The sequence below is a fragment of the Mandrillus leucophaeus genome, unplaced genomic scaffold, assembly GCF_000951045.1.
Source record: "Mandrillus leucophaeus isolate KB7577 unplaced genomic scaffold, Mleu.le_1.0 Scaffold14, whole genome shotgun sequence".
Taxonomy (NCBI): domain Eukaryota; kingdom Metazoa; phylum Chordata; class Mammalia; order Primates; family Cercopithecidae; genus Mandrillus; species Mandrillus leucophaeus.
The window spans coordinates 8,488,985-8,499,339 of record NW_012101365.1 but is presented as its reverse complement, the minus strand read 5'-3'; the positions used below and the strand labels follow the sequence as shown (position 1 = coordinate 8,499,339).

General features: G+C 40.3%; 1 protein-coding gene across 1 annotated transcript in view; it reads left to right on the top strand.

The window, feature by feature from the left end:
• The first annotated feature begins 2,788 nt into the window (after positions 1 to 2,788).
• The window catches only part of MYSM1 (Myb-like, SWIRM and MPN domains 1), a 38,968-nt gene continuing 31,401 nt past the window's right edge, over positions 2,789 to 10,355 (top strand). The window contains exons 1-3 of the mRNA XM_011973858.1: positions 2,789 to 2,896; positions 7,194 to 7,272; positions 9,162 to 9,232. Coding sequence (XP_011829248.1) covers positions 2,829 to 2,896; positions 7,194 to 7,272; positions 9,162 to 9,232 — 218 coding nt within the window. The 5' untranslated portion in view covers positions 2,789 to 2,828. The remainder of the gene's footprint in view (positions 2,897 to 7,193; positions 7,273 to 9,161; positions 9,233 to 10,355) is intronic.

Genomic DNA, 10,355 nt, shown 5'->3' with positions numbered 1-10,355 from the left:
CTCCTGTGGGCCTGGGAGGCGCCGCGCCCGCCGGCTTGTCCCGAGCCCAGCGGGCAGGGGGGTTACCTGGAGCTCAGGTACTCCTGTGTCCCTTTCACCTTTTGCCGGATGCTGTGAGGGCACCGATTTCGCCTACCACATTGCGTTTGTTTTACATTTAGATTCCTTCTTCCGTTCCCTCCTTTTCAGGATCTCCTCAACTGTAACTAGAACAAGAGCGGCTACGGACGAGACCTGAGCACAGGGACTCTTACTCTGTGGCTCGCTAGGCGTGTGACTTTGGGCGAGTCGTTTCATCCCTTCCACATGGGGATAGTTGTAAAACTTCTGAGAGGCAGCTTGACTTAAAGGGGCCAGGTTTTAGAGTTGGACAGTTGTGGGTTTTCCTTCTGCATTTGCTCGTCCTACCAGTTAATAGCAATGTGACCTTGGGCAAGATACTTAACTTGTCTGAGCCTCAGACTGCTCATATTTAAACTGAGAGTCATGATATGTGCCTCATGAAATTGTGAGGATCAAATGAAATGATTGTGAGATATGCTTAAGCATACAGTAGGTGCCCTCTAAATGTATTCTTTACCATCCTGTTACCCTCGGGGACAGTACTGTGAGAATCCAGTGAGGGATCACATTTTTTAAAAATACCTCTTCCAGTAGAACAAACAGCCTAGTGTGATTTGACACGGAACCTCCTTTGACTCCTTGCTTTCTGTATTTTTAGTAGCGATGGGGTTTCACCATGTTGGCCAGGCTGGTCTCGAACTCCTGACCTTGTGTTCCGCCCACCTCGGCCTCCCAAAGTGCTGGGATTACAGTCGTGAGCCACCGCGCCCGGCCATGAGCCTCCTTTTAAGTCATGGAGTCTAGCCATGGAATCTAGTCATTTAGCCATGACTATACTAGCCAGGAATCAGAAGACCTGAGTTCTAAAGTCAACCATCTATGTCTATAATTGTGTACAATTTCCTTAGAATTGTATTAGCTTGAACCATATGAAATTGCCAATATTTAGACCATTTTTGTTCTATAAAGTGGCAATTTCATGTAGTTCAGCTTAATATCAGGGCCTCTGTGAACTGGGGAGAAGTGTTAACCCAGCGCTTGAGGTACTAACATAGTGTGTTTAGAAGTGTATCATGAACTCTAAAGCCCTATAAAGACGTGAGGGGTAATTAAACTCATATGGTCATTGTCCCTCAAAGCTTTGCAGATGAGTAAGGAGCCCTTAATAACAATACTTGTTGACATTCATGCAATGTTTAAATCTTCACCAAGTGCTTTTGCATGCTTGATTTAATTTACTTTTCACAACAAGTTAATGAAATAGGTTGGCAGGGATACTTATCTGCAGTCTAGAAAGAAATGGGCTGACCTTAGAAGCACTAAACATTGATCACCTGAGGGCATTGGCGGTATGCTTCTTCCATAGATTTATCTTAATTTTTCTGATTGTGTTAAATTTTTCCCACTTTTCTTTTTCTTCCTATTTTAGTTGAGGCCTAGGTCTACTCCCCAGTAGCACTCGTGGTAACAAGCAGGATTACAAAGGTTATTGGTTCCTGGTGATGGTTACAACCATTGTCTTATACAACCCCAAGGAGTATCATTAATATTATATTCTGGTAAATAGTGCCCAGTGGTGTTGGAGCTCCAATCATATGGAATTTAGTGTAATGGTACTCTCTGAAGTATGTAGTTACAGTTGATGATAGCATCTGTGAAACCCTTGAGGATTAATTTAATAGACACTTGTAAGCACTTGGTAAGTGCTAGATGTCAAAGTTAGAAGGTGGCATTGAAACTTTTTGGTTTCTCTTCTACTTCTACCATTCTTTCTCATCCTTCTTTTCTTAATGTTCTTTACATCCTGGTGTTGCAAGGAGTTTTCTCATCGGACTTTTATTCACTGACCACACAGTCCTTCTCAAGACTTCAACTTCTCTTTGTTAGGTTGAATGATACGAAGTTTTACCAGTGTTCAACCATTTTTGACTTGCCAGCTGATGTTTCCCAAATCTGTTACCAACACAGATCTCTCTTAAGTGACAGATCCATTTATCCAGTTCTCTGAATCTATCTGTACTTGGATGTCCCACAGGCACCTCAGTTTCACCTTATAAGTTTTCCCCACCAAATCTGCCTCTTCACTGTGCCCTAGTATAGTAAATGTCACCTACACACACCCAGTCACCCAAAGCACAGACCGAAACTTCACCATTCCTTACTTCCCTCCTTCTACTCCTCTACCCTATCAGTTATTTAGGGCTGTTGATTCTGTCTAAGTATCTTCTTAACTGTATACACTTCTTCCTGTTCTCACTGTCCCATAGCTCTAAGTTATTGTCACTTTTCTCTAGTATTTTTATAATCTCTCCCTCTTAACTGCTCCTTGTCTTGTTGGCCCCCTTCTGTTCTATTCTGAAGTTAGAGTAATCTTTCTTATATCCAAATCAGATCATGTTATTCTCTTCACTCCCCAGTTGGTTTTTTGATAAAAATCTTCATTTTTTAACTTCCAGAGATCTGACTGATCCACGCCCCGCCTACCTTGTTCATTCAGTCCAACAAATATTGATTGAGTACTTTCTACATGCCATGCACTGATATATAACAGTGTATCAAAACCAAGTCTGTGCTCTCATAGAACTAACGTTCTTATTAGATGACATAAACAGCAGTCTTATGCGTTTGCTCTGGAAACCCCGCCTCCCGGCACGGGAGGGGCTGGACGACGCTTCAACCCCGCCCCGTGACGCGTTAGGCTCTGCCCCCGGGCCATTTTCGTCTCGCGGGATCTCTCGGGAGGATAGACGGGGTCAGGTCCCATCATGGCGGCGGAAGAGGCTGATGTGGATATCGAAGGGGACGTGGTAGCGGCGGCGGGGGCACAGCCAGGGTGAGGCTCACAGACCGGGTCTTTCTGGGGCGGAAAGGGGACTGGATTCAAGGAGAGGGCCCTGGGAAAACTACAGGTCCGGCAAGGGAAAAGGGAACAGAAGACTATCGCCTGGGCCAGGGTCTCCTGTGGGCCTGGGAGGCGCCGCGCCCGCCGGCTTGTCCCGAGCCCAGCGGGCAGGGGGGTTACCTGGAGCTCAGGTACTCCTGTGTCGCTTTCACCTTTTGCCGGATGCTGTGAGGGCACCGATTTCGCCTACCACATTGCGTTTGTTTTACATTTAGATTCCTTCTTCCGTTCCCTCCTTTTCAGGATCTCCTCAACTGTAACTAGAACAAGAGCGGCTACGGACGAGACCTGAGCACAGGGACTCTTACTCTGTGGCTCGCTAGGCGTGTGACTTTGGGCGAGTCGTTTCATCCCTTCCACATGGGGATAGTTGTAAAACTTCTGAGAGGCAGCTTGACTTAAAGGGGCCAGGTTTTAGAGTTGGACAGTTGTGGGTTTTCCTTCTGCATTTGCTCGTCCTACCAGTTAATAGCAATGTGACCTTGGGCAAGATACTTAACTTGTCTGAGCCTCAGACTGCTCATATTTAAACTGAGAGTCATGATATGTGCCTCATGAAATTGTGAGGATCAAATGAAATGATTGTGAGATATGCTTAAGCATACAGTAGGTGCCCTCTAAATGTATTCTTTACCATCCTGTTACCCTCGGGGACAGTACTGTGAGAATCCAGTGAGGGATCACATTTTTTAAAAATACCTCTTCCAGTAGAACAAACAGCCTAGTGTGATTTGACACGGAACCTCCTTTGACTCCTTGCTTTCTGTATTTTTAGTAGCGATGGGGTTTCACCATGTTGGCCAGGCTGGTCTCGAACTCCTGACCTTGTGATCCGCCCACCTCGGCCTCCCAAAGTGCTGGGATTACAGTCGTGAGCCACCGCGCCCGGCCATGAGCCTCCTTTTAAGTCATGGAGTCTAGCCATGGAATCTAGTCATTTAGCCATGACTATACTAGCCAGGAATCAGAAGACCTGAGTTCTAAAGTCAACCATCTATGTCTATAATTGTGTACAATTTCCTTAGAATTGTATTAGCTTGAACCATATGAAATTGCCAATATTTAGACCATTTTTGTTCTATAAAGTGGCAATTTCATGTAGTTCAGCTTAATATCAGGGCCTCTGTGAACTGGGGAGAAGTGTTAACCCAGCGCTTGAGGTACTAACATAGTGTGTTTAGAAGTGTATCATGAACTCTAAAGCCCTATAAAGACGTGAGGGGTAATTAAACTCATATGGTCATTGTCCCTCAAAGCTTTGCAGATGAGTAAGGAGCCCTTAATAACAATACTTGTTGACATTCATGCAATGTTTAAATCTTCACCAAGTGCTTTTGCATGCTTGATTTAATTTACTTTTCACAACAAGTTAATGAAATAGGTTGGCAGGGATACTTATCTGCAGTCTAGAAAGAAATGGGCTGACCTTAGAAGCACTAAACATTGATCACCTGAGGGCATTGGCGGTATGCTTCTTCCATAGATTTATCTTAATTTTTCTGATTGTGTTAAATTTTTCCCACTTTTCTTTTTCTTCCTATTTTAGTTGAGGCCTAGGTCTACTCCCCAGTAGCACTCGTGGTAACAAGCAGGATTACAAAGGTTATTGGTTCCTGGTGATGGTTACAACCATTGTCTTATACAACCCCAAGGAGTATCATTAATATTATATTCTGGTAAATAGTGCCCAGTGGTGTTGGAGCTCCAATCATATGGAATTTAGTGTAATGGTACTCTCTGAAGTATGTAGTTACAGTTGATGATAGCATCTGTGAAACCCTTGAGGATTAATTTAATAGACACTTGTAAGCACTTGGTAAGTGCTAGATGTCAAAGTTAGAAGGTGGCATTGAAACTTTTTGGTTTCTCTTCTACTTCTACCATTCTTTCTCATCCTTCTTTTCTTAATGTTCTTTACATCCTGGTGTTGCAAGGAGTTTTCTCATCGGACTTTTATTCACTGACCACACAGTCCTTCTCAAGACTTCAACTTCTCTTTGTTAGGTTGAATGATACGAAGTTTTACCAGTGTTCAACCATTTTTGACTTGCCAGCTGATGTTTCCCAAATCTGTTACCAACACAGATCTCTCTTAAGTGACAGATCCATTTATCCAGTTCTCTGAATCTATCTGTACTTGGATGTCCCACAGGCACCTCAGTTTCACCTTATAAGTTTTCCCCACCAAATCTGCCTCTTCACTGTGCCCTAGTATAGTAAATGTCACCTACACACACCCAGTCACCCAAAGCACAGACCGAAACTTCACCATTCCTTACTTCCCTCCTTCTACTCCTCTACCCTATCAGTTATTTAGGGCTGTTGATTCTGTCTAAGTATCTTCTTAACTGTATACACTTCTTCCTGTTCTCACTGTCCCATAGCTCTAAGTTATTGTCACTTTTCTCTAGTATTTTTATAATCTCTCCCTCTTAACTGCTCCTTGTCTTCTTGGCCCCCTTCTGTTCTATTCTGAAGTTAGAGTAATCTTTCTTATATCCAAATCAGATCATGTTATTCTCTTCACTCCCCAGTTGGTTTTTTGATAAAAATCTTCATTTTTTAACTTCCAGAGATCTGACTGATCCACGCCCCGCCTACCTTGTTCATTCAGTCCAACAAATATTGATTGAGTACTTTCTACATGCCATGCACTGATATATAACAGTGTATCAAAACCAAGTCTGTGCTCTCATAGAACTAACGTTCTTGTTAGATGACATAAACAGCAGTCTTATACGTATGTCAGATGGAGATGGGTGGAGAAAGATAAAGGAGGGGAGGTGAATGGTTTGTCAGCTTTATCTTTTACATTTATCCAGGAAAAGTATATAAGATTGGAAGCTACAGGACCTCAGAGGCAGTATGAATATACTAGAAGGACTGGATTTGGAAAGTGCGAGAAACAACAGAATTGGGGCAGATTAAATGGGGGTTGTGAAGAAAAAAGGGCAGGCTTGGATTTTTGGCTTGGATAACTAGGGAGATGGTAGTGCCACTGAGTGAGATGGTGAACAATGGAAGAGTAGCAGATTTGGGAGGAAAGGTGATTTCAAGCTTTAAACATGCTAATATGTGGTAATCAGGCAGATATCCAGAAGTAGCTACCAGAGTATGAGTGTTGCTGATTCTTCTTATTGAGGAATAAAAAGATTTCTACAGTGAACTTGAAATGATAGTGGTTCTACTTTCTGAACTCTTGGCAGACCTAGTTATTTGAGCAAAGGTTTCCTTGAGCTAATACAAGTCTCAGAATCCTTTATTTAGCCTTCCTGGTAGTCTCTTCCAGGTCATAGTTGGCATTTAAGATTAAGCCTATTTGCCATCAACAATTGAGAGAAATGATTGCTTTTAGAGAATAGTTCATTAGTCCCACAATTTATTATAACTACTGCCTAATTAAAGATTCAAATTTATAAGCCTGTTGAAAGGTTTTTGCAGTCTTAGAGATGGAAAATTCTTACCACTAGACTAGGTCTAGAAAAAGTCAATAAGCAAAATATTAAATTTATATCATGGATTGAGCCCCCCAAAACTTATTCAGTCTTTTCAAATATGGGGTAAACAATGTAACTTTAAAGAGTTCTTATGAGCTTAATGAAAAGAGTGAGATAATTAACAAAGTTTGATCTCCCGTGGACATTGAAAAGCCTCCAAATCAAATTAATTTTTTAAATTGTTTGAGTTGTTATTAAAACCATGTTTTTCTTATCTATTCACTGTACTGCCCTTTGAGTATTTTCTGTTTTGGTTCTGTCATCTAGTTTTTTTTTTTTTTTTTTTCCATTTTATGGGTGGTGCTGTTGATGGTGATTTTTATAATTTAGATACAGCTAAAAGGTTTAATCACAAAGTTGAATTCCTGTATACACATGGGTACTGGTACTAATCAACTGAAACTGCATTGTTGGTTCATAGTCACAGAGCACGTTGCGATTGCTGCTTTGGGGTATTGTTTTCCTCATGAGATTGTTTATTCTTGAGAACCAAAAGAAGTGAGCAGTCAGACTTGATGTTTCACAATTGAGATGGGGTAGCTTAGCGCTACCATGTATTTCACAGGCCAAAGAGGTAGAGCAGGCATTTCCACGATGTTAAATCTGTTTGTTAAGGGGAGAAGGGAACTAAGCAAATGCTTAGTTCTGTGCCTAAGCTTCTGTGCTGTGTGAGTTACATTCATTAACCAGTATGATTTTCACTTATATACTCATTTTCTTAATTATTACAGAAGTGACAAAAATACAGCATCAGTTTTACAAAAAGATCACTATCTTGATTCATCTTGGAGAACAGAGAATGGCCTTATTGTAAGTATTTTATAAAAATATCAGGTGCATTAAGCTGTTATTTATTGCCTAGAGTGCTGCTTTTTTTTTTTTTTTAAACTTAGTGCTAGTTCTCAACTATCACAGATGTAATATTTTTCTTTTTTAGAAATTTAGAATTTTTCTTACTTTAGAAATAGAAACCTCCTCTTTTGACATTGAAAAATGGCCTGTTGAGGAACAGGATTGGAGCCCGCTAGATTTAGGTACAGATCCTTGCTGTACCACTTCTCAAATTTGTGACCTTCAGTTTCTTTACACCTAAAAAAGTGGTAGGTGGGCAAGGTGGCTCCTGCCTATAATCCCAGTGCTTTGAGAAACCAAGGCAGGAGAATTCCTTGAGCCCAGGAGTTTGAGTTTGCAGTGAACTCTGATTGTGCCACTGCTCTCCAACCTCGGCAACAGAGTGAGACCCGGTCTCAAAGAGAAAAAAAAAATGGGATTATCACAGGGCTTATTTCTTCATGTAGTAATTACTTATTGAGTACTTATTGTGTGCCAGTCAGTAGGTCAGGCTTGGAGAATATGACTATAATGAAGACAGACATGTTCCTGCTCCCAAGAAGCTTATATTCTAAAAGGGAGTTAGATAATAAACAGGCAGACAGACTAGTAATAGATTTTGAAGGAAATAAGCAAGATGCTGACTGAGAGTACCAGAGTGAGAAACCTAGTTTAGATTTAATTGTCAGTGCGGGAATCTGAGGAGGTGATATTTAAGTTGAAATTGATGGGAAAAAGGGTAGATATGTGAACAGTTAAAATAAAAAATTCTAGGCAGAAGGAACAGCAACTACAGAAGCTCTGGTTGAAGGCCAGTGTCTAGAATATGGTGGGAAAGGGAGGAGTGGCAGCATGTGGCAAAGTTGGAGAGGAAGGCTAGAGTTCTGTCATGCGGGACTTATGAGTCGGATTATGCTAAAGGATTTACGTTTTGTTTTAAAGGAACTGGGATATCATTGAAACATTTCTTATAGATTTAATAGAGATTAGCAATACATTTTTATAAAATTAATTTTGGGTACTGTGGTAAAGACTGGAGGGAAGTAAGACTGGAGTTAAAGGGACCAGTTAGGAAACATTCACAGTAATTGAAGCAAGATTTGATGATTGGGACTTGGCCTGAGGTAGTAGCAGAAGAGATAGAATAGATGGATTTGAATTATATTTTGGAGGTAGAACTGGTTGATAGATTGGATATGGGCATCAAAGGAAAAGGAAAGAATCTACAGTGATTCCTGAATTTCTATATGGAATAACTTAGTGAGCAAGAGGGCCTTTTGTGGAGTTGGGAATGCAGAGGGAGAAGCAGGTGGCGATAAGTGATGGTGAGTTCTGTTTTAGATATGTTGAGTTCTAGAAGCCAATTAGATATCCAAGTACAAATATTGGATGGGCTGTTGGATATTATGGTCTAGAGGTTGAAGAAGAGATATGAGCTGAAAATATTTAACCTGGAGCATTGAAAATGAGTAGGATCATGGAGATTGTAACTGAGGAAAAAGGAGAGTTAGTGGCGAGTTTTGGAAAGAGGTTAAGTGTCTAACAGAGCATCTGATGCCTAACAAATAATTCCTTTTTTGGGTGGCGATTATTACCTCATCCTGGGCAGGAGCATGAGTCTGGGAATCCAACAGACTCGGGTGTAAAGTCTCTGCTCTTCCACTTAAAATGCGAGTAGTGCTATAGTCGCTCTGGTAAAGTATTAATGCCTATCTGAGTGTTACTGTGGTAATCAAAAATATGTCTGTGTGCTCAGTAAATGGTGGCTGTCATTTGTAATCATTATATCATGTATTTTTCTTTAACAAAACAGAAGATAATTTCAAAAAGCAATAATAAAAAGAAAAATATATTCTCCTTTTTAATAGCCTTGGACCTTGGATAACACCATCAGTGAAGAGAACAGAGCTGTTATTGAGAAAATGTTGTTGGAAGAAGAGTATCCTTTAATGGTGATGAGGAAAGTACAGGTTTCAGGGTGAAAAATCTATAAATGCAAAAATTACAAGAGGCCACTGTTTACTAGATGGATTTTATTCAGCCCCAGACTGCTATTATATAATATCATGTTACCTATGTATGCAAAAAGCAGCATTTTATTCCTTGGGTTCTGTTTTACTGCTACATCTGAGATCTGATTGCATATTTTGAGTTTCTGTCACTAGCCAACTGTTTATGATATCTGAATATTGAGTAGAAATGATAGAATATTTAAGTCACTTTGAACCTTAAGTCCAAGTTTGCATTTTTAAAGTTATATAAGCTGAAACCCAGAGATGTTAATTTGTCCAAGGACACAGAGTTGGAACATGTAAAAGTTCTTCTCGCTTCATAATTTACAGGTGTTACGTGGGAGGAATCTAAATAAAAAGCACAAAACAAATACTATAGAACGAATATTTTTTTTCCCTACATTTGTGGATCCTTATTTATAGCTCAGTTTTCGTACACATAAAAGGAGAGGATTGAACAAAATGATTTCTGATTTTATGATTTATAAAGATAGCTAGTCATAGTCTAATAAGTAGTGGTTTATTAACCTCTTTCATCTTCATTTTATGGAGTTCTCCTCACTAAGCCAGAATTTCTCTGTTCCCACGATTTCCACTTATTGCCATGTTGATTTTAGAGTGTCTCTGTACCTTTAATTATCATAGGTTAACCCCATTTAGGCTTTCTTATTCTCTAATTCTCCCTAGACATTGCAGTTGTATCCTAGATTATTGCTCTTCAGAGAAAGTCACATATAATTTAAAATTTTCCGATATCCTCATTTAACACAAAGGAAATTAATTTTAACTATATATTATATAACCTAAAATATTTTAAATATTCTCATTTTAACATTTAATCAAGATAAACACATGAGATAATTTTACATTCTTTTTTTATTTTTTATTTTTTTGAGACAGAGTCTCGCTCTGTCACCCAGGCTGGAGTGCAGTGGCCGGATCTCAGCTCACTGCAAGCTCCGCCTCCCGGATTCACGCCATTCTCCTGCCTCAGCCTCCCCAGTAGCTGGGACTACAGGCACCCGCCACCTCGCCCGGCTAGTTTTTTGT